This window comes from Lygodium microphyllum, chromosome 19, assembly GCF_053477565.2.
Source record: "Lygodium microphyllum isolate KBCC chromosome 19, Lygodium_microphyllum_v1.1.10, whole genome shotgun sequence".
In the NCBI taxonomy this organism is placed as follows: domain Eukaryota; kingdom Viridiplantae; phylum Streptophyta; class Polypodiopsida; order Schizaeales; family Lygodiaceae; genus Lygodium; species Lygodium microphyllum.
Window position 1 is genome coordinate 4,007,932 of NC_141153.1, and position 27,834 is coordinate 4,035,765.

At 42.1% G+C, this 27,834-nt stretch overlaps 1 protein-coding gene across 3 annotated transcripts in view; it reads left to right on the plus strand.

Moving 5' to 3' along the window:
• EMB2771 (E3 ubiquitin ligase) overlaps positions 1–27,834 on the plus strand; it is a 185,362-nt gene that overhangs the window by 60,500 nt on the left and 97,028 nt on the right. For all 3 annotated transcript variants that reach the window (XM_087700997.1, XM_087700995.1, XM_087700996.1), the window contains 7 exons: positions 19,765–19,905; positions 19,981–20,061; positions 20,388–20,459; positions 22,249–22,320; positions 23,027–23,120; positions 23,235–23,323; positions 23,768–23,857. In XM_087700997.1, the coding sequence (XP_087557123.1) occupies positions 19,765–19,905; positions 19,981–20,061; positions 20,388–20,459; positions 22,249–22,320; positions 23,027–23,120; positions 23,235–23,323; positions 23,768–23,857 (639 nt within the window). The remainder of the gene's footprint in view (positions 1–19,764; positions 19,906–19,980; positions 20,062–20,387; positions 20,460–22,248; positions 22,321–23,026; positions 23,121–23,234; positions 23,324–23,767; positions 23,858–27,834) is intronic.

Below are 27,834 nucleotides of genomic sequence, written 5' to 3' on the forward strand. Positions count from 1 at the left end.
CCACTTTAATGGTGTATGCTTTGATCACTCTATTGAACTCTGAACGACTGAGACTCAAAGTGGGGCAATCAAGGCTATAATTGAAATGGATGCAATCTGTCTACATTCATGCCATGCAAATTCAGCCATGTGCTCATACGTGCGTACCAACACTGTCTATCTCCCTTTGTTGCAAACTATCTTGAAGACTCCAAACCTAGCCTAGGGTATTGGTCTTTAGGTAGCTGCCACATCCTTTGGAGGAAAGTGATTGCGTGAAATAGTGCCTCCACTACCATGGGTGCTGCACCCAACTCTACTCGGATGATCTCTTGTGGTATTGAGGCTTTCACCCTTATCATACGTGCTATCATCATGACCAGCACTCTCTCCATATCTTCCTTGCTATCATAATGTTGTGCTTTAGGTCCTCTACAGTCCATGAGAGGCATCCATCTAGTATGATAAAGGCTTGGACCCCAAATGGCTGCTCCATTGAGTAGTGTGGGTGTCAAAGAGCCACACTTTGGTACAAGGTTCCTTGAACTATATGTGTGGACACTGTCGCTCTAGAGTGCCCAAAGTCACATATGCCCGTGTAAGCCTAGCCTCTGAAGTCTCCTTCCATGAAAACTGTGGCCCTTTGAAAGTGACCCCGAGGTATACATATTGTCTAACCATTTCCACAGACTGGCCACCATACATAAAGTGATGCTCTGAGCATGCCACCTAGGCTACTAAGGTGTTAAAGACCATAATTTTAGTATTTCCAAGATTAACCTTGAGGCCTTTCTCTTCACAAAACACATGCAATGCATTCAAATGTCGTTGAAGTCCCTCAGGTGAAATTGAGATGAGCACAATATCATCTACATATAGCAAAATTGGTATCAATACCCTTGCCAAGCTGGCTTCCATACCAGCCCATCTCTGTATGTAATTTGAAATCTCGTCAATGTACAATCCAAATAGCAAAGGAGAGAGCGGACAATCTTACTTTACACCAACCATGCTAGACAATGAGTCTCTTGTGCCTTCAGGAACTTGTACTTTGCCTGTCATTGTCTCATATAATGTATAAATACACCATTGCATTTTCATTGGGACCCCAATGGTTTGGAACCTCTGCATGAGTCTTGCACGTGGTATCGTATCAAAAGCTTTGCGGAAATCTATGAAACAACAATAGATCTTTTGCCTTCGTGATCATCCCTCCTCAATTAAGGCCCTCAAGGTGAATATATGGTCTAATGTATTGTATCCTTGGTAGAAGCTGGCTTGTCCTGCAGACCATATCCCCTTTGTTTTAGCCCACCAACTCAACTCATGCTCCACAATAGAGGCATATATCTTCACTTGCATATGGCCAATCATAATAGTGCGGTAATTGTTATCGACCAAATGGATCTCCGCTCTTAAAAATCAGCACTATTGTGTGGTCACACCAACTTGGTAGAAACCCCTCACATAGAGCTCTATTGAAGATATTTGACAAGACATGGGCCAATGCATAACATGCATTTGCAAAATGTTTTTCCACAAGGCCATCTTGATCATGTGCTCTCCCATTCTTTAACCTCCAAATGGCATGCCTCACCATTTTTTGGGGTAAAGAATCCACATTGTGTTGGCCTAGAGTTTGATGGATAGGGAATCTGCTCTTGTGATGGAACATCATACAGTGCACTAGCATGTTCATGCCATATCGTAGGTGATGTCAATTGAATTGGGGGTTGTCTACCATGAAATTTCCTCCATGCCTTCTTGTTGTCCCTACTCAAAAAGAGCTAATACATCTTAGACTCTAGTTTGGCTAGATAATCCCTCTTCTTTTTTTGTATAAGACGATGGAAGACTTTTCTTGCATGCTTGTATGTGCATGTCCCTAGTGTAATATCCCTCAGTAGGCAAGTCCTAGTTTGTTTGCACTCATCATCATACCAAGCATTTTGAGAAGCATTGCATCTGCGTGTGGTGCAGTAGAGCCCATCGTACATGGGAATGGCTCTATAGTTGCTATATGTAAAATCTTCCCTAGAGATTTAGTGACATCCTCCAGTGGTTCATGTTGGTCTAGCTGGCTTAAGCCATCTCATACTGCATCACTATAGATATGCAAAGTTTTCTCTAGAAATTTAGTGCAAAAATGTGTGTACCTGTCTGCATGTTTCCTGTATTTGACCACATGCTAGGGGGAATTTTAGGATTGCATGGTCGGATGCTATACCGATCGGCTTGTGAGATATCTCAAAATGCTTAATTTCAGGAATTAATGTTGGCGACCCATTACATAGTCCACAATGCTAGCTCCTTTCTTGCTGTTCCAACAAGTGAAAGTGTACACTCCCTTGCCATCTCGATAAGCCATTGAATATAGCTAATCCATGAGCACTTCCTAATGCTAGCCAATGGGATCCATATGATGTCATCTCCTTATCTTGAGATGTCCTATCAAGCTCTAGTTCCTTGTCTAATGCCAATTCCTTAAACATCTCATGTTCAGTATCATAAAAGGCTGATTATTTCAAATGGTGATCCCTCCCCACGGACAAATGTTGAATTGGCAAGTGTGAAGTAACATACTGCAACATGTAGATCCCTCGGGTGCCCTATCCTCAATCTTACCCACATATATCTAGCTTGCACATCTCATGACACCACATGAATCATGTCTTGGAGGCTCTCATGATAAAGAATAGCAACCCCGCCTGACCCTCTAGTTCCTCTTGGCCTACAAGTTTGAGGCATGTAAACACTCTCCCATTTGTATCCCACAACATTTGGTAATCTAGAACTTATACGTTGATGTGTTTCTGTATAAATAGCTATATCAGTCCCACGGAAAGTATCCTCAAAATAACCTGCATCAAGTCTCAATGAACCATTACAATTCCAAAGGGACATCCTTAACATCTCATAGGCCACGTACTGTCATTGTGACCTTCGTTATGCTATGATTACTCTGCCATCTCAATAAACAACATACTTGCCTTCTTTACGTGCCTCCAACACCGTTGGCATGCATAGCCCTTCTATGCTTTGATTGTGCGGGTGTGAGATCCTCATTGAGATAAAGCTTTTCGCCTTTAAAAGTCTTTCTTTTTGTGAGGAAGGCCCTCTTATTATCCATGTCCTCAAATTTCAGCATGAGGATCTGACCTCTTTTGTCACTTGGATCAGCTATCCTCCATGCATCCATAATGTGTCTTATTCACACCCATTTTAGCACAAACTGTTTTAGCATCCTCTAGAGGGGTTCCTTTTTCAGCCATCCCACCACACGAATACATAATGCATATAGTTTCCTTTTTGCTTCCTCTTCTAGTGTTGCGTTCATCATTTCTACTTTGTTCTGAGGCATCCCTTTGTTTCTTTTGACTACCTCAATCCATTGTGCATTTTCGTTAATTGTATGCGTGACTATTTCTCTTGAGCTCCCTCTACCACATTCACCCATGTGTGCATGTCCTTTTTTAAACTTTCCACCTCTTTCTTTAATTCCGGTGCAATTGGCATTGCTGTTTGTGCATCCATCATTGACTTGTGTGTCGCTGATTCTTTCTTACATGCCTCTAACTGCCTTTTCAATTCAGCAATCTCCATATCCTTGGTTGCTATGCGTGCATTTGCATCAGATTTCAATGCATCCATATCTACTTTCCATGCATCACTTACTTTGTTCAAGTTATCTGTCATATCAACATGCATGTCAGCCTTGATTTCTTTGTATTTTGCATGATCTCAGCCATTAATGCATGATTTTCCGCTTGCATCTATAGCAGCACTTAGCTCCCTTTTGAATGTCTTCTGCAATTTGTCATATATGTCTTTTTGCTTTGTATCCATGTCATTCATCGCTTTTTGTTGCATGTTGCCCCACACCTTCATACATGCTTTCAGGTTTGCATCCATTTTAGCATTTAATTCTTTTCCCCATGTTTCCTATATTGCATTCATGTCACTTGTTACCTAATTAATCATTGGTATACATATTATTGCAATCTCAGCTCTTATGTGGGATTTCACGTCATGCAAACCATTTGTTGCAATCAGCCTTTGCATCTTTCTCCATCACTTGGCACTTGTGGGAGTGGCATTTTCACAAGCTCTCCTTTTGTTTTGTCCATAGTAAAACTTTTCATCTTTAGTTGGAGTCTCTTACCGCCCCTCTGATGCAATGCCTCTTGTGGTCAGCCCAATTGGCTGTGTCAAGTTTAGTTTCATGCCCACTGGTTTCTCTTTCAGTAGTCTTTGCCATCTAGCAATCTAAGATACCCACTCAATGCCCTTCTGTCTCTTTGATTGATGGCAACCCCCTACTGGGAATAGTCTCATTGTTTGTCGGTCAGTGCATTGATCATGAGAGGTATTTGTGTTAGTATCCCCAGTGCAGTCACTGTTGCATCAGCACATTCACGTTAGTGAGAGCCAGAGCCTCTCCGTCAGTTAGATCCATCACTGTCAGAGCCGTCATTATCAATATCCTTTCATTCGTCAGAGTCGTCATTGTCGTATCATTAACTCCATGTCAGTATTCATGCGTCAATGCATGAGTCGTGTGAGGTACATTCACGTCATCATTCATGCTCTGGTATAATCGCGTTAGTACGTTCACATAACATCAGTCTTCAGAGACAGGTGCATTCGCGTCAAACATCAGTTGTCGAGATAGGTACATTCGCATCAGACATCAGTTGTCGTCATTGCTCACGATAGCTCTGGGGTACATCAGTCGTCGAGATAGATACATTCACGTCAGACATCAGTCGTCACTGCTCACGACAGCTTCGAGATACATCAGGGGAGAGAGAGAGAGAGAGAGAGAGAGAGAGAGAGAGAGAGAGAGAGAGAGAGAGAGAGAGAGAGAGAGAGAGAGAGAGAGAGAGAGAGAGAGAGAGAGAGAGAGAGAGAGAGAGAGAGAGAGAGAGAGAGAGAGAGCGTTAGTGAGAGAGCAAGAGAGTAAGAAATAGAGAGGGAGGACAGAAACATGGCTGGGTTGGATATGGCTTTCATTGACCAGACGGTGGCAGCCCTTGGTCTGGATTCTGATACGGAGGAACCAGAGGATATGGTTCCTTGCACAGAGGAGAGGCCTCCCGGTTCTGACTTTCACCTGCGGGCAAACGCTCCAAGCATACTTCCGACGAGACAATGGGTCATCAGGAACGTTCCTATGCGTAGGTGGCCTCTAATTCTGGGTATTTGCAGGAGATTGACTGGGAACATTTACTGGAGTTTGCCAATACTCTGCTTGGCGATTATGTCCAGCATAATCATGAAGCTTTTTCTAACGTGGGAACTGAAGAAGTTCTGGAAGCCACAGTGGATCCCAAAACTGTCTTGCGCTCTTTTTCGGTGTTTTATGACCGTGCGGTTATACTCTTCTTCAATGGCAGGATCCCAGTGCTTTTCCTTATTCGCTAGTGGCTGCACCATTTACTACAAGGGGAGTGTGTTGAGGAGATCTTTCTTGGGCCTCGAGGCTTCTATGAGGTGCTGCTAAAATCGGAGCAGCATTGGGTTGAGCTCCTGTCCAAACTGCCATTGTTCTTTGATCGCCGTTTGGTCCATGTTATGCCATGGCGCCCTATGGCAGACTTTCAGCGCCTGCTTCAACGTGAATGCCCGGTGTGGGTTGAAGTGGAAAATTGTCCGGCTGTTTATTGGCCATTGTTAAAGGATGCGATGGCCGTAGTGGGAACGATGTTGGTTTCCCCAAGCCTAAGGGCCATGAATCGAAACCGTTTGTGTATGTTATGGGACAGTGCCAGGAAAAGGCCTGCGTGGCTTTGCCTTAATTGCTCTGGCATGCATCCTTTACACTTTCGCTTGAAATGGGGCAGCTTTGTAGGGCACTGCTTTTCGTATGGAAAATTGGGGCATTTCATGGCCGAATGCCCAGAGCGGCAACTGTCTTGAGAAGATGCGCATGTTGTGCTGCCTATGGATGACATGGTGCTCGATGCTCTGTCACAAGAGGCCACTCAGCCACCTAATATGTTGGATAAAGGCAAACAACAGGTCCTGGGTTTGGATTTCCGTAACAATGACTAGCTAGAGGCTCGTCCCAAAAAAGGTAAAAAGTTGGATGCTGGCCTGGCGGATTCTGGGCCTAATGTTTCACAGGATTCCGTGCGCACGTATATGCGCAGGAAAGAAATGTTCTCTTCACAGCATGCTGCGCGTACTATGGTTCCTTCTGCCCCCCGTAATCATTCTACGAGGAAAGTATATACAGACGGTCCAAAGGGCCCACCTGCTAAGTTGGCGTTTGATACGAGAGGTAATGTGATTACACCTTGGGATTGTCGTTATCCTCGTTCCACTCCCAAGGCAGTGGATATTCCATCTACCTCTAAAGCGGGCCGTCAGAATTCTTTTGCAGTGTTAGCGGATTTTCTCGATGTAGGTGTCATTGACATTCTAGCAGACAAGGTTAAATCGAGGCAAGTGGTGCCTCGTTCCTGATTTTCGTTTTGAAGATATATGAAGATAGCCACGTGGAATGTGCGAGGCATTTGTTCTCACCATAAGCAACATGCCATGTGGACTGTCTTGCATGAGAATCAGTGGGATGTCTTGTGTGCGGTTGAGCACAAGAGTCACGGTGAAGCAGGAAAAGTTGTGGATTGCCATGGGTTTCGCTTGTTTTATGCAGGGACACAAGCTATGCACTATTCTGGCGTGCTTATGATTGTCCATGAGAAATACCAGCCTGTTCTTATTAAAAATGATGTTCAAGGCCGTTTTGTGGTAATCAAAGTTTTATTTGAAGGGGAGATCTTATGGTTGCTGGGCCTCTATGCTTCGAATGAACTTTCATCCGGACGGGATCTTTGGAAGACTTTGCAGAGCTCCATGTCACTTGGCAGAAGGGGTTTTTTGATGGGGGATTTCAATATGTGTGTTGACTCTTCTCAGTCCACTTCAGGGCATTCGGTGATGGATGCTCCGGAAAGTCGGGTGTGAAATGCCTTTGCTCTTGAGGTACTTAAGCAAGATCTATGGTCTTGGCTCCACCCTTCTTCTACAGGGTTTACTTTTCGTTCCGCACAATATGCAACTGCATGGTCGCGGTTGGACCGAATGTATATCATGCAGGATGATGATTTTCTTCCTAAGATGCTGGAAATGAAACTCTTGCAGCAATATGCCTTGTCGAACCATTTTCCTCTCCAGCTTGAGATACTTGCACAACCCATTGCACCTTTTATGCAGTTGGTGGATAGACTCACTTTACGTTTCAACTCGTCTTATTTGAAGCATCCAATCTTTCAGGGCTATATGCAGCAATTGATTGAGAGGCTTTTATTGGACTTCGCCTCTGAGGGCTCGTCTTCCTTTGAACGATTGCTTTCTAATGTGCAGCGGGTTGCTCGGCAGTATGGGATCCATCATGCCTCTATTTGTTGGCGGCGTCGCCGCGCAGCAGAGGACATACTGGCCTTGGTTCGTTTGCTGCTGGCGGCTATCCCAGATGATGAATTTCTGCTGCCACTGGTGAGGTGTTTGATTGATGTTATTAAAGAATTTCAGTTGAAATCTTATCAGTAGACCAAACTGCACAACTTGACTGACAATTTGCAAGATAGTGCTTGTCAGACTCATAAGTTCTTTCGTGCCTTGCATGTTTCTCCTGCTCGAGAAAATATGACTAGACTCCAGGATTCAAAAGGTCGAATGGTCACTGATCCGCAGACCATTGTCAATATGTGCAGGAATGATTTTCTGGATCTTCTTGGTTCTTCTTCGTCGCCTTCTGACCAGGTTACGCATGCACGCTCGTTCTTCTATGATCTGGTCCGCCATCAGGTTCCACTTGATATGCAAGCTACTTTGGAGGCAGATATTTGTTTGGAGGAGGTTATGGATGTTTCGTTACACCTGCCTAAGGATAAAAGTCTTGGTTGGGATGGTCTCACCAATGAATTCTTTGAGAGCTCGGCTATCCAACTGGTGAAGCCATTGCGGCTATGTTTCAGCAAGTGTGGGAAACAGGGGTCATGCCTTCCTCATGGAAAGAAGGCCTTATCAAACTGCTTCCGAAGGTTCCTTTGCCGTCAATGTTGCAACATTGGAGACCAATTTCTTTGATGGGTTCGATGTATAAAATCTTTTCCAAATCGGCTCCATAAGCACCTTCCAGCTATTGTGCATCCTCTTCAATATGGTTTCATTAAGGGCCGCAACATTTTGCATAATATCTTAAACGTGCAAATGGCTATTGACTATGCAAGGCACTCTAGTCGGAAAGTGGTATTGATTCAATTGGATTTGGAAAAGGCTTTTGACTATTTAGACTCGTTCTTCATTGCAGAACTTATGTCTGCTATGGGTTTTGGTACTCGGATGTCCCGATTGATCTACACCATTAGTGCTGCGGCTTCTTCGTGTGTTATGCTCAATGGTGGTGTTACAGAGCCATCTGTCCTTGCACGCTCGGTGAGATAGGGTTGCCCTTTGGCCGGATTGTCTCTTCCTCTGGGACAGCACTTCATTAGCCAATCTTTGGCTGATGATAGCTTTATGATTTTGCGTGCGGACAAGGACAACATTCGCAAGGCATTAGATGTTTGGACGCTCTTTGGTCATGCTTTTGGTCTTCGTGTCAATGCCTTCAAATCCGCCCTTCTCAGTTGCACGGAGTTTGATTTACAGTCATTGGGCTGGTAGGGTCAGGTTGTTCCCCGTGGCTCCATTGTCAGGCATCTTGGGTATCCGTTGGGTGTTGATGTTTGGCCAAAGCAACTCCTGGAGTGGATTTCACAGAATCTGGCAGCTAAGTTTATGTATTGGAAGTCGCAAGCGTGGCCCTTCCATGTCCGCCTCAAAGTGGCTCAGACAATTATGCTGCCAATGCTCACATATTTCTTGCCATTGTTGCCGTGGTCTCCTACTACTTTGAAGGCTCTCACTCGCCCCATTCGTTTCATGTTATGGAAGAAGGATTCATCGCACGTAGGTATTCCGTGGAATTCGTGGTCACATGCATGTACTCCCAAATGCTTGGGTGGTGGAGCTATTTTGGACGCCGAAACTCATATGCTGGCACTTCGTTGGTCTCTTTTTCGCGCCATGTGTGGGGATCATCACCCGTGGGCCATTATAGCCCGTTATTTTCTTGAGGACAACGGGCTTCGGCATGGTAATACACAACTTCGGGGCTCCTGGTGGCATGTCCTTAATGCAGACTCTCGGTTTTCGTCCTCCTCTCTGTTACTGCATTTGGTCGACTCCTGGAAAGTGGTGCTTCAAAAGGCGCGTTGGCATCTAGCGGAGGACCGCTTGCATACTAACTCCTTTCAATTGGAATTGTTGGCAGTTTCGAGATTACTTTCATGGGAAGACAAACATGAGCTCAGACCAAAATTGAACCGCATGGCCTAGTTGGGTGTGACTTCAGTTGCGGATGCCACCATTGCCAGTCGTAATGCCTTCACATCGTTTCGTACTGCCAGGAGACTTTTCAGAATCCCGCATGGATACCGTGATTTATGGGAACAGCTCTTGTTAGTGCTTCAGAGCAGGCAACCCTTTCCTGCCCCTATTGTGGATTGTCCTTGGCAGGACTGGGACCTTGTTGGCCGGTTGAGTCTGGAAAAGGCCACTGCTAATCAGGTGTATCATCTTCTGATTAAGGATCATCAATGGCTGGGGGTTAAAGCTAATACTGTCTGGGGATTACGGAAATCTCAGTCATGGTGGAAGGCAACTGTGATGGAGGGCTGGTTGAATAAGACACCTTTCAAATGTAAGGTCTCTCTTTGGCGGGTGATGATTGGTGGTGTTCCTCTTGCCTTGGCCCTTTCTAAGCGTCGAATCTCGAACGACAATTGTTTCTTCTGCACCACTACTGTGGAATCGCCCCGATATTGATTTATTTCTTGCCCGCTCGCTAAGAATATCTGGTCGCTCTTGTCACAGATTTGGCATGCGGTGGTGGGGTTTTCACTAACCCCTTTCGATTGGGTTTTTGCACGCCCAAAATACCGCACACCGCCACAGTTGCATATGAAGATCTTATTCCACTTTTTGAGATACTGGGGATGCTGGCACAATTGGACCACTCGGAATGCCTTTCTTTTTGATTCCGTCTGTAATGTACTGAGACACATTGCCCGGCTTAAAGGTCTCTTGCATTGGCAGATAGATCTCATTCGGCACTCGGACTTGCTCCCTCGGGAGGACTTACTTCCCTGGCATATGGCAATTTCCTCTGGGTCTTTGCCATGACCTGTGTAACTTTTTTGTGGCTTTGTACTGGGATTCTACAAAAGAGAGAGAGAGAGAGAGAGAGAGAGAGAGAGAGAGAGAGAGAGAGAGAGAGAGAGAGAGAGAGAGAGAGATTACACGCGATGGCAGAGCCATCGTGTATCTTGTAACCATGTAAACCTGTACCTTTTTTTCATAATTAATTCAATTACCTTTTACGAGAGAGAGAGAGAGAGAGAGAGAGAGAGAGAGAGAGAGAGAGAGAGAGAGAGAGAGAGAGAGAGAGAGAGAGAGAGAGAGAGAGAGAGAGAGAGAGAGGCACTTGGAATTGCATACTCATCTTGGATATTAGGAGAGAGAGTGAGAGGCTTGAAATTATGCTTGGGAGTTGGAAGATATTGTGTGGTCTAGTCTTCATAGGTAAAAAATAGCTTGTTTTTTGGTATGAATTGGTACAAGTACGTATAGTACGGTATGGTACGAAGCGTACAAAACGAACTAGTTTGTACATAGTACATAGTACGAATGCAACTATGCAAAGGAGGAAGGTCCTTAAGTCTAATGAGTCATCTGAAACATCCATCCTCTACTCTTGGAGTATATATTCTTGAGGTATCCCTCCTCTTGTGTGTTGAGTGGCAAGGAGCTATGATATTGTTGTTGGAGTTTGAGTTGTATTGCTTGTAGAAATAGGAGTTAAAGGTACATCAAGTGTGCGCTTAGTGATCTTTGAAGCATTATAGTGATGTGGTATCTCTAGCTTATGGAGGGCTCTTGGTAAGGGTTGTTTGATATCTAGGATAGCGGTTTTGTTGTCTTTGTATTCCCCCCGGGGGGTTGCTAGCTATTTCACATTTGGCTTTGGGGGACGTGGATGTGGTTATTAGAAGTGGTGTAGCAACGAAAGCATAGACAAGTGCTAAAATAAATTGCTAAACACAAGATAGAAGAGAAAGGAAACAAAAGATCATTGCAAAAGAAGGGAACTCAAATGGAATCCATATACCATACCGGAGGTAGTTGCATACATGTAAACGCCCCGAACAAGATAGTATGCTTAACAATTATGATATTCGCTTGTTTTCGAGATTTAATATAAAAGAGAATGAACACTTAAAGCTGAAAATGAAAATTACTCACAAAATTACAGCCATGAAAATGTAAAAGTAATGGAGACAAGATTGAGGGTTGAAGATGGGCAAAACCCCTCCCCTCCCCCTCCCCCCCCCCGAAGGAATGTATTTCTGCTCAACCCAAATCCCTTAGGGAAGAGCTCAGTTACAATCAACCTGAGAGTGAGGAGAAGTAATTCTCACTCTCACAAGATCATGCAAAGATGTACAAACATACATGCATTATCTATTATGCAATGATAAGAACTGATTTCTTTTCAGTATGAGAGAAGAAAGATGGGAAATCAGCCTTTCTTCATCGTTGATCAGCAGTACATGGATAGGGCTTGCTTCTTGCTGCTAAAATGGAAGAAAGAGCTTGAGAAGGAGGTGCTTTAATGAATTTACAGGCTTGCTGTCCTGTAAAACAGCAGTGATAGAAGAGGGAATATGGAGGAATTTGATAATGGAGAAGTAGGGGATGATGATGGGGATGGATGGGGCCAGTTTCTGGCTATCTGTGGGTGCTGTACATGAGCTCTTATTTACAGGAGAGGGAAGAGCTAGTACAAAAGGGGAAAATGGAGTAGCACAAGACAAGTGTCCAGCCACATGTCATGAGATGTGACAAGTGGTGGGACACTTGGAAACTTGTGTGACAAGTGTCTTGACACTTGTCTCTTCTCTATGGCCTTCCTTTTTGAGTTGAATACTGTCAAGAATAGAAACAACCAAATTTAGTAAGCACAGTCAGAGTACAAAATTTACTATTTTTAGAATGACATCTCTATTTTTTAGGACTAGCATTTTTAGGCTTATTCGAGGCTCCTAAAATTTAGGGACCCCCCCAATATGGGTGTCATATGAAAGCTTTTTCCGTGTACATCGCAAACATGGTATCAGAATCTTCATGTGACTTTCCTATGCAAAGAAATGTGCATTTCAAGCTTTCAGCCCACACATGCACATTGTACAAGCATTTCATGATCATGCCATCTTGTTGATTGTAACTGTCTGTTTTGGCGGATCTAGCCCACACTTCAAGGCATCAATCCTTTCTGTGTGCGAGTCTAACCCTGATATGCGTGAGTTCTGATCACAGGCGCCCAAACGGCCATATAGGTGGAAGTGTGAACTATCTTTTCTCTAACCCACTGTGTGGGTCCACCATAACCTGTGACCACTCATCAGTGGCCAGCTCCAATGCACTTTTCTTTATATCTAATTAGTGCAAAGGAAACAAATTTAATAAATCATTATAAAGACAAATTAATGAAAAAGGATACAAATTCTGTTTCTATAGAGTTGTGACAATACAATAGTGAGTCTTTGGTTGTGTGGGCACTGACATTGGCTCCAAACGGAAAGTCTATCTATAACCTGATGAATGATGATGATGAATCAGGAGGAGGAGGAGCCTCACTCTAAATAGACAATAAATATGCCAAATACAACAGCCGGTTAGCCAAAATTTAATGTTGGCCAATTGGCATAAAATGCCTAAAATACCACTAATAAATCACAACAATAGTGCCTAAAATAAGGACAATGTGCCCAACCTTGACAAGCATGTACAGATTCACACGAGCTGACAATCTTACTAACACCCTCTCTTAGGTCATGGGTGATCTGATAAAATAGAATGATACAATGATAATGACTCATTACAGTCCATACAACGTAGAACCACTAGAGTAGAACAATGGATATCCAGGCAGTGGGTGATCAAGATACCACCAAGGTGCCTCGGAGAGAACTTGATGTTGATGTTGATGGTACTAGCTCCTAAAAATGGAGAAGAACCATAGCATGTCTTTGTGTCTGTCATCAATGTCTCACAGTAGCATACAAGTCTATCTTGTCAAAAGTGCCTTTGAATATACATGACCATGGGTTCTCTGCCTTTGGCTAGATGGCCAAAGTGTCCCCTCATGTGAGCTGAAGTCTAGGAGCCAAGCTTGCTCTTTGTGAAATACCAACCCATCATAAATCTAGATGTCAATCCTAGCTCCAAGGTTTGAACTTGCTAGACTTCAATCGATGTGTCAAGGACGTTCGTCTCTAGAACCTTTGCACCTGTATACTTATATAGATGAGGCTTGGTTGCCCCATCTTACCACTCTTTCATACTCCCTCTCTGGCACTAGTGTCGTGAGGGATGGTTGCATCACCTAGACTAGAAAGTAGTAGAGGAAAGGGCTACCAAGCCCTTTCCTCGATTTGAGAAAGTAGATCCTTGTCTTGCTGTGGACTTCTCCTTGGTTGGAGGATCGGAGTTGGAGTTTGAGGAAGAGGATGACTCATTCACATCTCGCTTTTTCTTCTTCTCCTTTTTTGTGAGGTTGCTAACTCCTTGTAGTCCTTTCGCAAGTGACCCTTCTTACCATAGTGATAACATTGGGCTTTTGACTTCTTCATCTTGTTGCCTTTCTCCGAAAGTGTAAAGGTCTCATTGGAACCACCATAATGAGAGGGAAGCCTCCCTTGTAAACGCAACGAGGCCTCATGCTCAAGCAACATTGAGGATATATGGGTGAAGCTCACTGGTATAGATGATGTTTGTGTCCTCAAAGCATTTGCCCCTCCATCCAACTCCAAGGGGAGCTTGTTGAGTACCGTTTCCACAAGATGTGCCTCTAGAGGGGCAGATTGCATGTGTCGAAGCTTGTCCTATACCTATGTAATATGGAGCAAAAATGATTGAATGGTGTCCTTAGACTCAGTTTATCTGCTGAAGCTGTCCATAGAGGGTCATTGCACGCATGGTGGAAGGTGTCTCGTACAACATTTGAAGCTTTGACCTGACTTCGGGAGATGTGTAGGAGGTAATTGTTGGTAAAGCTTCTTTAGAAATACATGGAAGCAAACCAAAATAGGCACGTGTATTATTCGAATCCCATGTAAGAACAGTTTCCTCATGGTTGTCCTCATGAAAATCTTCAGGAAGGGGAAAAGGATGTTGAGGACGGAGAAAAGCTCCACAAACAATGTATGATAACCGTTTCTGCACAAACTAGGCTTTCATGACAGCACTCCATGTGAGATAGTCAAGTCCATGTAACTTATCGTTTGTAGAAGTGTATGGAGGAGCCATAGGGAGAGGATAAGAAGAGAAGATGGAGGAGTGAAGGGATGGAGAGAGAATACAACCAAACCGATAGCAAAGACATCACAAAATAAGAGTTTAGATGTAGTGTAACAAAAAATCTGATCAGAAATGAAGGGGACTATCGCAAAATCAGGAAAATCAACTCAAAAATTGCCAAAAACTGCAAAAATGGCTTGTAGAATGGCTGCCTAGCCATGGTTAGGGGCAGAAAAGGAAAAACGAAAATTGAATGAGCAACAAATGCTTGATCGGCATAAATAATGTTTGCCAATACCTTATGAATGGCATGGAAAGTCCCACTTAGGCTTTCCACAGGTTGCCATTCAATACTTGTTGACGGAAAGATATCTACAATGACGAACCGTTTGTTAGAACTTGCATAAATGGAAAAGAATTATATACGTTATTCAACTTATAACTTACAATGTGTTTGTTGGGGAACACGTTCGTTTGGAGGCAAGTGCATATCCTTGGCCATGTAAACATGTTGCACCTTGACAAACTAGCAAATTGACGATTGCAGGCTGAAACAATGGTGCAAGCTGAAAATGCAGGTTGCCGGACTGAAAATGCAGGTAGTAGCTGACCACACACAGTCTGAAATCAACTAGCAAGAGGTCTCTTGATCAGCAAAAGGAGGAAAGATGTGTAATCATCAGAAAATACTAGTAGCAGGAACCTAGATCTTGCAATTTGATACCATGTCAGAAGTGGTGTAGCAATGGAAGCATAGACAAGCGTTGAAATAAATTGCTAAACACAAGAGAGAAGTGAAAGAAAACATAAGAACATTGCAAAAGAAGAGAACTCAAAGATGTGTTGGGAAATGGATACCACATATGAGATAGTCGCGTACAACAATGAGTCATTGGCTATGTGGGCACTTGCACCGGCTCCTCTCTCCAATGGGAAATCCACCTGATGAATGAGGAGGAGTAGCCCTACTATGAATAGGCAATAGATATGCCAAATACAACATTTGGTCGGCTAGCAATAAATGCTGGTCGACTGGCATAAAATGCCTAAAATGCCACTAATAAATCACAACAATAATGTTGCGTGCCTAAAATAAGGACAATGTGCCTAGCCTTGACGGGCATGCATAGACTCACATATGAGCTGACAATCTTGCTAATAGTGCCATCTATGGTTTTTTGGGGGGTGTGAGAGATGTATGCAAAAGTCGTAGTTGGTTGAAGTGGCTCTTGTTGGGTTGTGGGTCCAAGATCTCTAACTACTCTCCATTGTCCCTCAACTCGTCTTTGTTGCTGTGGGCATCTCTAGTTGGCTCTAGCCAAATGCGAGTTTGCTCTCTTTGTTACTTGCAGAGCCTCCTCCTCTGCGTAGCAATTTGTTGTCTTTGATGCCTTGTCTCACTCTTCCTTAGAGGGTGAGGTCTATTGCCTTGTCTCAAAAAGGATTCTATTATGTAAAGAAATATTATAAATGCAATGCTCATGCACTAAAGATGCTATGCAAGGTCAATATAAAACATTGAACTGCGGTTTCTCTAGGATTGGGGCAAAGATAGTGAGTTGGATAGTGTGTTGTACTATGTATGGATCCTAAAACATAGCAAACAGCCTCAAAATGTGTATGGCAGCAGCAAATGCAGATTTGGAGAGTCTAGATTAGTGCCGTATGAAGCTGGACAGCTCACAAGACCAGGCAGTAGGATAAAAATAGTCATAATGATGCAGGTGACAACTGCTGCAGCAAAGGGCAGCAGTTTTGATGATGTGGTAGGATGTATGGCAGTGCTGGATAGTAAACCCAGGCAGTGATGATGACCTGCTCCAGCCTGTGTTTTGTTGCTGCAGAATGACAAATGTAGGCTGGAACAGGTCAGCGGCAACAAAACACAGCTTGTGAGGGATGCCAGCAGGCTTGAAATGAGTTGCTGGCAGTAAGAGCTAGTGTGGATATAGGCGTCAGCTGGTGAACAGCAACCTCAAACTGAGATTTTGGCCAGAAGGGGTATAGACAGCAGAGGACAAGTTTCAATAATCTCCAAAACAAGGATAGACTGAGTGGCGGGGAGCCTATCTATTTTTTGATGAGCGGATCCTACCAAATTAGAGTTTGGCTTATGGGACATGGACACTCTCGAGGAACACGTTCCTTTTTAATGAAGGCTTGGTAATTTACATGTTTTGGGACTAATTTAAAGAGGTAAATTTAATGAACACCCCCTTTTAGGCCCCAAAATGGAACCAAGAAGAGACTATAAACATAGCTCAATTCCATGAGCATTCCAAGGTGTCCCACCCCAAAGCAACTAGGGCGTTGCACAAAGGGTGTTTGTTGGCTATCCATTGGCCTATTGAGATTGCAGATGCGATGGTTATGTTTCCAAGGGAGGCCAAAGGGTCATCCTAGAGAGGCTAAGGCATGGAACAAAGGGTTCTTGTTGGCTGTCTAGTGGCATATTGGGACTTGCAAAGGCAAATGGAATTGCTTTGAACCTTTTTTTGGGATACATTGATGGAATTCTTTTAGGTATCTGTGCCGTGAAGGAAAATAGAATAGATGGTTAGATCCAACACACCACACAGTAGACAATCTATTTGGACCACTTGTGGGTGTTGATGAAAAATGTAAGTACGGGGGGGTATGTGTGTAGAGCTATCGTAGAAACTGCCCAAGGGGTCTACCATGTGAGCTACTGCAAATATGGTGGGTCCAAAGTTGACCACTTTGTGACCTAAAAGGGATAGATATGCATAGATACATGTTTGGAAGAACATAATGCCAATGCATGAGGTAATGCAAAGGGCAACACAATAGTCATGCTTATGGTTAAGTGTTTACTTGCTTTGGATTATCCATGCTAAGCATGGCCCTCATCATGCATAAGTTAGTATGGTAGTAGACTTGATGCTCTAATTGTCGTTGTGCTAAGTCAATTGTGAATCTTTGTGTGTATGAGAGAATAGGCACTCGTAGTTTCTCTCATATGCACTCGAAGAGCAATCTTGGGCGAGGACTCTTATGGCCAAGGGCTAAAGAGTCTCGAGAGTGTATTCGAAAATCTACCACCAAAAGAGAGGCTTCACAAGTGACTCTCCTCCAAGAAGCAGGAGAAGCAAATGCTACATGCTCTCTTTGATTAGGGTACCACCCAAGCTTCTTTAACAGTATATCATGGTCATTCATGGAAAGCACACGAGCTAAATATGCAAGCTCGTTTGAATGGAGGTCTCTTATCATCCATGAGCATTGACAACTTGTAGGCCGTATGTACCGAAGCTGCAAAATCATGAATGGGCTTATGCATCCATGCCCATCTCCTCTATGCTATCTCTAGAATTTGTGCATGCAATGTCTTTGTGATCACTATGTAAGCCGACACCTCCGTCAATGCCACTTTGAAGAAGTGTGTCACAAGACTGTGACAACTATTACCTTTTTGTTGATTTCTTTATTACATACTTTATTTGGTTTTTCTTTTTGGAAGGATCCCTCTTGAAATCTAAACGCCTGAGTTGCATGGCCAGTATGTGAAACGGACAGGAATGTCTAGTGGGTCAAGACTGGACAGTTAAGGTCCAGTATAAGTCGGGAAGAGACTGATGGCACTGTAGATTGACAAGTCTGGAAGAGACTTGTGAAAGTGTATATGGACAAGTGTGTTGAAGAACTAGCCTGGAAGAGACTAGTTCAAAGTGAAGATGGACAAATCTGCAAGAGATTAGCCCATGTGGGGTCATCAGTGGAAATTCACTTTCAGTTGAGCTACATTACAAATTTGGATGTAGCCATAATCTGCAAAGATGGTCAGAAGACTAGTGGGGATGCAATGGAAGCAACTCCTAAGATAACATTAACATAAGCAAGTAGCCTATGAAACAATGGTGAGAATAACTATATGATGGGACTATGCTAGGGTTGTGAACCATGTCTAGTGTTGTCCCATTGGTAGAAAAGAAAAGAGAAGGAAACCTAAATCTGATAGAAACATGTACAAAAATTGTGGTGGAGACTTTAGGCTGTAGCTGATCTCAAGATCTGCACATGATGTCAACTATGGTGCAGTCTCTAACTAGTCCATTGATATGCTTGGTGGTGTCTTTGGTGTCTCGTGATAATGGCTTTGATCTAGTTGCGGTGCAGTCTCCTTGGACATGGTCTTGGTAGACAGGGTCATTGTGCTCGACTAAATGAAATGGCTCTATCCAATGTGACTCCATGTCATAGAATGTAAGGTGTTAGGTGGGATGGCTTTGTCTTGGCTAGTAGTGTCAATAGGATGTGGTCTGTGGAAAAAGTCAGTCATTGCTCTCTATGTAGGTCCCTTTGGGTGAGTTGGCCTCGTCTTGTAGTAGTGCTGTGCGGTGCCTCTGTAGCTCTAGGAGGAAAGACACTTGAGTAGTGCTGTGAGAGGGATTTTTGTAGACGCTCTGCTATTGAGCACTACATGTGCAACCTAACTTGATTGATCAATTGGTGGGGAAGAAAGGATCAATTAATATGATTAGAAGCCTTTTCCGTATCCAACTAAATCATGACCGCTTCTTGACCAAATGTTGTACCATTTTAAGTTGTTTGGTACAGATACCAAAGCTTGAAAATTACAATTGAAGTCTGAGTTAAACAATGTTAAGCGTGGCAATTTGTCTATCAGTGACTATGCATTGAAGATTAAGAGCATTGTTGAAGCTGTTGGATCTATTAAAGTGTAGGTTGTTGATGACGATATAGTGGTTGTATGTTTGGATGATTTGGGCAAGGAGTACAAGCAGTTCCAAACTTCCATCAATACAGGAGATTCCAATTTTGATTTTGTAGATCTAATATCTATATTGGTATTAGAAGAGAAAAACTTGGGTTTTGCTGCTTTCTCATCACAAAGCAAAAATAGTTTAGAACAGGCACTCTACTCTAGTGCAAGTAGAGGTAGGGGTCATGGTGGTGACCGTTATGAGTAAAATTAGGGGCAATCTCATTCATCATAGGAGTAGTCACATATAGGTGGTAGAGGGCAGTCTCGAGGCAAGGGGAGCCATAGAGGACTTCGTGAAGTTTGAATTAATGAATGGAAATATTACAAAGGGCCTGCTGGCCAACCAAGCACACTCAAAGATAGGTAGAACACACACACACACACACACACACACACACACACACACACACACACACACACAGAGGGTAATTGTATTAATAATTGGAAAAGTCACAATTAAATCAAATGGGCAGCAGAGGAACTGAAGAGACTGCCATATGCCAAGAGACCAAATCATCCTTGGGTAGAATGCCTGGTCATGATACCAAACTGCCAGTGAAGAAGATCTCTGAGTTAAAAAGAAAAACTTTGTTTCACCTATCTCAAGTACTCTATTGAACTGACTTCAGGACAAAATCACACGGACCTGGATTGCTTATAACAAACCAGAAGAGCCAAGTTATGCACATGCAGGAGTGTTGATGTCTCTTGGGCTTCATGGCCATCTTCGTGTTCTTGCAGCAACAGATGTATACTGCTACCTCTCTCAGGTTAGTGCTGATAAGTTTGAAATTACTAGATGTGGTTTTTGATATGGACATGCTCACTGTCTTCATCCATTCCAGGAGCATGAAGCAACAACTGTAGGCATACTGCTTGGAATGGCAGCAGCCCATCGAGGAACAATGGATCCAGCAATTTCCAAGGTTCTTTAGATATGACTTGAAGTCTTTTTCCATAATGATTTTTTTTTTTTGTCTGAACCGCTGCCAAATACTGCTGCTTATTTTAGTAGGTTTGTGTCTTTTTCCTGTTTTAGTCTTGTGGGTAACATTTAAGAAACAGGAACCAGAAATGTTGAATGCAACATTAGTCCTGTGAACTTCTTTCTTTGGAAGTATTTGATCATACAAAGATTTGAAATGCTAATATCTTATGCAATTAAGAAGTATTTGTTTTAGTCTAGCATCGATTTGTGTTTGTTTTAGCATTTTAAACTGTGTGTGTGTTGATTGCACTTACAATTTTGCAGATATTGTATCTTCATATACCTGCCCGCCATCCTCCCTCCTTCCCGGAATTAGAGTTGCCCACCTTAATGCAGGTAACAAGAATACATAATGAACAGACAGTCATAGCTGGTGTGGTTGATTTTTTCCCTGTGCTATTTACTGTGGTTCTTTTAAGGTGTGTTGGGCGGGGAACCAGGAGAGGCATGTGTAATGGTGCCATTAAAATGACCGAGGTCAGGGACAGCTTAGTGTTGAACATAGACTTGTTCTTAGATTCCAACTCCTTTGGGGTCCTAAGAAGTGGTCATCGATCTATGAGAAACGTGTGAAAACTGTGCAGTTAGAGCTGGAGACGGGAAGTGGGAATGAAATGGTCGTTATCTTCATTATTATCATCAACTCCACCGTATACAGTGTTGAATGCATCAGCCATCCCTGTCCTCAAGTGGTGTATGTTCTCATTGAATGAACAATATTGACCATTTGCATCATATTCCCATATTTTTCAGGATTCGCAGTCATTGCAGAGGGTTCTTTAGACGGGCAAGGTCTACTAATCTTTTTTTTTTGATATGATATGCTGTTATGTCTGTCTCGTTGTTGTAGGGTCCTCATATCTTACATGTGGAAAGTTAAGTTGCTCATGTTGGTCATGATATTAGCATGAACATGTTAAGGCATCTATAGTCCTATTGTAGTGATGCTGCGTGCAAAGAGGTTTTTCTAGATTTGCCATATGTTTACCATCTTTGGTTATTTGCCATTTGTCAGTCATATCTGATCTGGGAGGTTTTTAATGCTATCCATATCTTCTCAAGATCCGTTGTGCTTTCGTTTCCAATCTGATGGAGGTTGTGTACCAGATCCTATGGATATGGAATCCGTGACTTGAATCTTGTGCTGATTTTCAGAATAAGGCATTTAGCTGGGGGTGAATCTCAGGTTTGCCAGGTACATTCATGCTGATGTTTGCCATGCATTACATTTGCAGAAGGGCATGTCTACTATCCTTACCTGTGGCTCATTGCTTGCGACACGTAAGATTGCTCGTGCTACTCATCCCAGATGTGGAGCTTCCCAAGATTCCTCTCTGCATATGTTCTGGTCTTGCCCTTATTCCTGGGATTTTTTAAGGAAAGTGTTTGACTCTCTCAGGCTTCACTTCTACATTTCAGCTTTGGCAGAATTTTTTTGTTTTTTGGTGCACTTCTATCCAGATTGAATCCCCATGCCACCTTTTTAGCTTGGATTCGCTTTTGGGATTTATGGACTATTGGGAAAGTCTCCAACTTAGTGATTGTTGAGTATGTAGTTGGGGATGCACCAACACCTCTCTGATAGATAGTATCACCATTAAAGGATTGGATTGAACTCAGTATTCCTTATGAGTGCTTCTTTATACTTCTTGGCCGAACTACGGTATAGTTATGTAGCCTTGTATGTATTGAACAGTGATACAGAAAAGCCTGTATGGCTTAAAAGAGTTTGTCAGTGCAAGAGAAACAGTCAATGATATGATTGTTACTTCTTTATGATGGTGTACAAAAGGAGAATTGTCCAAGGGAAATATGTACGGTCAGTCACATATGATGGTATCCTATACTTGGAGTGAATTTATTTGATACATGTTTGATAACCAGAAGCATACTTATGAGTCTCTTATTATGCAATTTCCTATATGCTAATGCCCTACTGGAAAAGATAGAAACTTTTGTTTCTGTTTTTTAATGTTCTTCTATAATTGTGGTTTTTCCTCCTGGGGGAAGGTTGCTGGAGGGATGGGGTTGTTATGGGCTAGTAAATTTTCCTATTTGTATAAGAGCAAATTCTGTGACAGAGCAATTTGATTTAGTGGTGTTTGACCTTTCCACTTTTGTGTAGTCTGCAGCATTGATGGCTGTCGGGTTGCTTTACCAGTGTTCTGCTCATCGTCTTACAACAGAGATACTGTTAGTAAGTTCCATATCAACACCCTGTATGTCCCTCAGTTTCAGGAACATATCTTATCCTGTCCTTTTATCTGGATCGTTTTTCTACTGTTGCTAATTTGAAAGTTCATGAAGTCAGGATGCTTCTCCTGTATATATCGGTACAGTTTTCTGACTCCCTATTGTCTGTTGTTTTTTTCTCCAAACAGAGTGGATCCCCATAACGTGTTGCTATAGTCAAAGGTCGCTGTGTGATAAATATGTATAGCTCCATTTTGTTATACCTAATTAGTCTGTGAAGATTTATATCTGGCAATGTAAAACTGGCTTTTGCTTTTGACATTGGCAGTAGAAGTATATGATTGTGAGTAACATGAAAAGGGACTCCACAACAATGAATGCTATGTCCGTTTCAAGTGTTATGCAGCACATTTCTTTAGATTCCATAGTGTCTTTTTTCATTTATTAGTCTCATTCTGAGGGTTTTTGCTTTATTGATTTTGGTCTGTTGGCACTGTGTGTAGATTCCAAATAATTTCCTGAACCTCCTGCAATATTGCTAACTACTGTTGGATTTGTGTATGTAAAGTGTTGACTGAAGTTTTGGTGCAATGATGTCTTAAACAGTTATCTTCATGTAAGAACAGAGAAATTGTACATTATTGGAGGCTCCTTTAAGCACCTTATTGTAAAGTTGTTTTCTTCATTTATCTTAGTTGCTTTTGATTCAGGGTGAAATTGGGCGGAAGCCAGGAAGCGATAATGTCTTGGAAAGAGAGGGGTATGCTCTTGCAGCTGGTCTAGCTTTAGGTCTTGTGACATTGGGTGAGAGTTCTCCTTTCCCTTTTCAGATTTATGGCTTCATTGTGATTCAGAATAGTTACATTTCCTGCTGTGTGACTTCATGGATTGAATATTGCAAATCCCATGATACTGTAGGGAAGGGGAAGAGTGCATGGGGTCTAGCAGACCTTTCCATTGAAGAGCGTTTGCTTTACTACATGTCAGGTGGCACTGAACCTACAGAGGTAGGTCCAGATAAAGAGTCCTAAACCTGGATACAGTCTTACTGACTTGATTGGTCAATATCACAGTCTGAACAGTATGCTACTGACTTCCTGTAAGGTGTTGAGTCTGCGTGCATTATGCCAAGGAATCTTGCAAAACTAGGAACTGTTGTTCTTTGCTACATAGCAGGCAAGAGCATTTATGCCATTGTTTGCTATATGATTCATTGCACTGACATCTGTGTCATAGTTTGCTGTTGTGTGCTATATAGAAGTCAAGATACTACTGGTAATTGCATAGCAGGTACACCTTTGCTATTGAGTGCTATCGTAGGCCATATGGCATAGATCAGGATGCCTGCACCTTAAGACTCAGCTTCATTTTGACAATTTAAAAAGCTCTTCCTTTTCTTTGTAAAAGAAGTTTAAAAAAATGTCTGACACGAGAAATTGTATTTGCACCAGGGAAGCCAACAGAGGTTGGATATCAGTAATAGTAGTTCTTCTGCCAACACATCTAAAGACTTTGAGGATTTGTACCAAAATAATGGCCAGGTTTGTCCTTGGAACCTGCAAAAGCGATGTTTTTGTGTCAAAATTAGAAAATGCATTGGAAAAATACAGTGAAAATCATGACTGAGGCAAACATGTACGTTATGTGTGATCGTAGGGTTGCACATAGTTGGACTTAATGAAATAGGAAAAAGATATTGGCATGCGATCATACTACAAGGGCTCGATCCCTGTTTTCCACTATTCTGTCCGTTTTTATTAATCTCAAGGACCCAAAAGCAAGGTGCCCATGTTTGAGGTGGTGCCTGATTTTGATGTATGTGCAATACTCTGCCAGGAAAATATATTTTTTTGCATCATAGTGCAGCCATACAATGCCAGATGATGTTAGACTGATGGCATTTGGTACAATAGTTGATTTGACAATGCCAAATGGTAGGTGACCAATGCTTTAAAGACTATGCAACTTTCAAAGGCTAAACTGATGGATGGGCAAAATCTCAGCGAGTGCTGAAGCCATACCCAGAAACTTTCCAAACTTCACTTTTCAGCTGTTTCATAGGTTTCATTTCCATTACTGTTTCTGTTCTCATTCCCTATGATTACTGGAAACTTGCTGGGGCCCGGAACTCCAAATTATTGCCTTGTTCATTTCCCTGTTTCACATAAGTATGGATAATATGCCACATATTATCCACCCCACCTCGCAACTTAGACAACATAGACATTTTGGGAGTCCACTGCTCTTGCTTGTTCTATGAACCAGGACGCCATTGTGCTCCTGTCAACTTTGAGAACACATGACTGCATGGATTGTGAGTTTTTGGAGGGCAACATGCTGAGGGTGGGATTTCCGGAACAGTGGGTCATGGGAATTGCTGCCCTCTATTCCTGAATGGATGCCCAGGTCTTTTCAATGGGGTCTGAGGATAAATATTTAGTATCCACAGAATAGCAGCCAGAAATGTCAGAAATGTTTAAAAGCGAAATGTTAGAAATGTGTTTCGTAAGTTTCTTTTAAGAGGGGGTAAGATAAGAAACACAGGTTTTTTATAGGGTTTTTTAATCAGTTTTAACTAGGGAAAGGGGTTTTAAACCTCTATGGAACTCTCTCTTAACCAAAGAAAGGCCAATTGAGGTTCAATGATAATACTGTATACATGAGAGTCAATTGAGAATAATACGTTACATATCCATGATCCATTATTGATTTATGTCAAAGTTAGTCTTTAGACAAGCTATACTATGGTTCAGACCTCAAACATTATGATTCATACATATCACACAAAGAAAATTGAAATAAACAAGTTAAATAGCTCATGTACAATATGGATTGAGTCAAGTTGCTACATCATGATTCTTAGTTCAAAACAATCTGACAAAATGTCAAAATCCAGAATAAATCATAATATATTATAAATGACCCATAAATGGGACTAAAGTTTTATAATAATCAACTCTCCAGACAAGAATAGATACTAGATTGATAGAGCCCCATAACTAAGTGAAATCCCAAAAAGTTAAATCTATCATTCAAAATCTTGAGTCCTCTTATGAGTCATTACTCATTATCATGATCATGTTAACATTGCCTAATAGTTTTTGACAAAGAACCCATGTTTTTGGATCCCCCCTCCAAAAAGAAAACCCATGTTTTTTACTGTCAGAAACGTTTGTAACTCTAAGAAACATCTCATAAGTTTCAAACTCAAAGAAACACATTTCTTTGTTGCTATGATCCATAGATTGCCTTCTAGCCTCCTCTTATTTCTCTTTGTAGTAGAAGCCAGGAGCTCTTTCTTGATAGGGTGATCTAGTGGTATAGGAGGCATCATGCTGCCCATCCCTTAGTTTGAAGAGTTGTTGATGTGAATTTTGCAGATGATATAGCAATTTATTTAGATGAGGATGAGAGGAACTTTAGGGCCTTTGTAGTGGCAATGTAGATAATTTGTAGAGCATCTAGTGGCTTAATCAATCGATATATATCTTATGAATTTTGGGTATGTGGCACTAGGCAGTTGGAAGGCGACCATGCTTGGTCGTCAGTTGGGTTCCTTACAGGAAAAATAGAGAAATGGCTTGGATACAATATGGGATTGACATTACTCGAGAGCAGTAGTTGGTATCTCTTCTTTTGAGCATCAGATAGAAGCCCTTGTATTGGAGCTTTGCCATGCTTTCACTATTAGGAAGAGATTGTTGCTAACTAGGTGCTTCTCTTAACCATATGGTATATAACTTTGTGTTGGGCATTCTCTAGGCATGCATTGGACACATGAAGTGCCTCATCAAGAGTAGATGGGCTCAACTAGAGTGAAGGTGGCTTGGGATGCCATTATATTGCCTAGATTTAGAGGACTTGGGGATCATACACCTAGACGTAGCTTAGGGTAGTTAGGTATGATTTGTTCGATCCATCTAGTTGGTGGACTTAGTACGGTACCGAATGTACACAAAAATGTCGGGTAAAATTTGGTGTTTCCTACAATCATTAAAAAATACATAGAAAATTAAGATAAAGTCTAGTAAATATTACTTGTTATAACATGAGAGTCTTGGTTTTAACCTTTAAAAATCACAAATGCACATGAGAGTCAAGTTTCAAGTTTCAACAATAATTTATGAATATCTATACTATTAGTTAACGAGAGGTTGGGGGCGGGTGCCACGTGGCAGTCCCCCACCTCCCCCACAAGAAAAAAAAGAGAACGCGGGGGTGGGTGCCACGCGTCCAGCACCCGCCCTCGCCCGCAAAAATCGCGCCTGCCCCGGCACGAAGCGCCGGGGCGAGTCTAGGCGCGGAGCGCCTAGTAACAAGTGATTGAGATAAAATATATACTGCAATTTCATTAACGAGATAAAATGTATATTCCAATTTCATTTATAAGTTTGAAGACATGTACAATAGATCAAAAAAGAGTCTTGGGTAAGCCCCAAGTGACAAGTATCATATCTAAGACTCCTGTATAGAAAATCAAGAAATACAAATGTCAAGGCTCAGGTTTTGATTTCTACCTATGTGTTGCTACCAACTGCAATGCCTCAAGGAGTGGCTGGCCTTTCCCTACGAGTATGTGACACTTGATGGTTAATCTTCTCCAGCTTCACATAGAGGTCTTTGAAGATGGCATCTTGCTCTTCGTTTTTCTCTCTATTCACACTTTGAGGTGTGGCCCTTGTTAGCTTGAACTCATCTACATTCACTTAAAAATTGAAGTTGAGATATGTAAATTTTAAGATGACTTAAGAATTTACATTCATGAATTTTAATTTTAAAATAAATACAGACTCAAGCTGAAAAATACTTGCCGTGTCATTGGTATCTCATGCATATCTTTAAGCATATGTAAGTTAGAATGACAATAGATAAGTCATTCTAACTACTTGGTATTAAGTTTGTTTTGGATTTTGGTGTATATAAGAGAATAGACTAATTAATTTCTCTGAGATATACTATATGAATAATCCTATTTAAGTTAACAAAAATGACATCAACTCATTAAAATTGAAAATTTTTAAGAAAAGTAAAACCTTTACTAGTAATTTAATGATAAGATTTAAATTTGACTTACATGAGCCAACACTCTTAAAGTCACCTTTTGCACGTTTGGTAGCTGATACCCAAACGACTCAGATCAATTTAGTGGCTTGACCAAAGAGGCCCTTCTCCAGCACACAGTGCTAGCAAAGGCCTTTTCCCTTTGGTCTCTATAGTTGATTAGCTGTGGAAATATTGACCATGCATAGCCTCATGCAAAGCCTTCGAGAGATGAGCATCCCTATTTGAGGCTAGCTCTTGGTCCATGAGAAGAGAGGCTCTTGTAAGTTGGATGCAAGAGAGTTGCTAGGTCGTGGATAGGTCTCTTCATACATTTTCACAATCACCATGGCTTGTATCTTTGCCCAATTTGATTGTATTAGGCAAAGTCGTTGAATGGCTTTGTTCTCCTCTATGCTTGCTATTACGGGCTTCTTGTAGATCCATGCTTTGAATTCCTTCGAGTTTATACACTTTT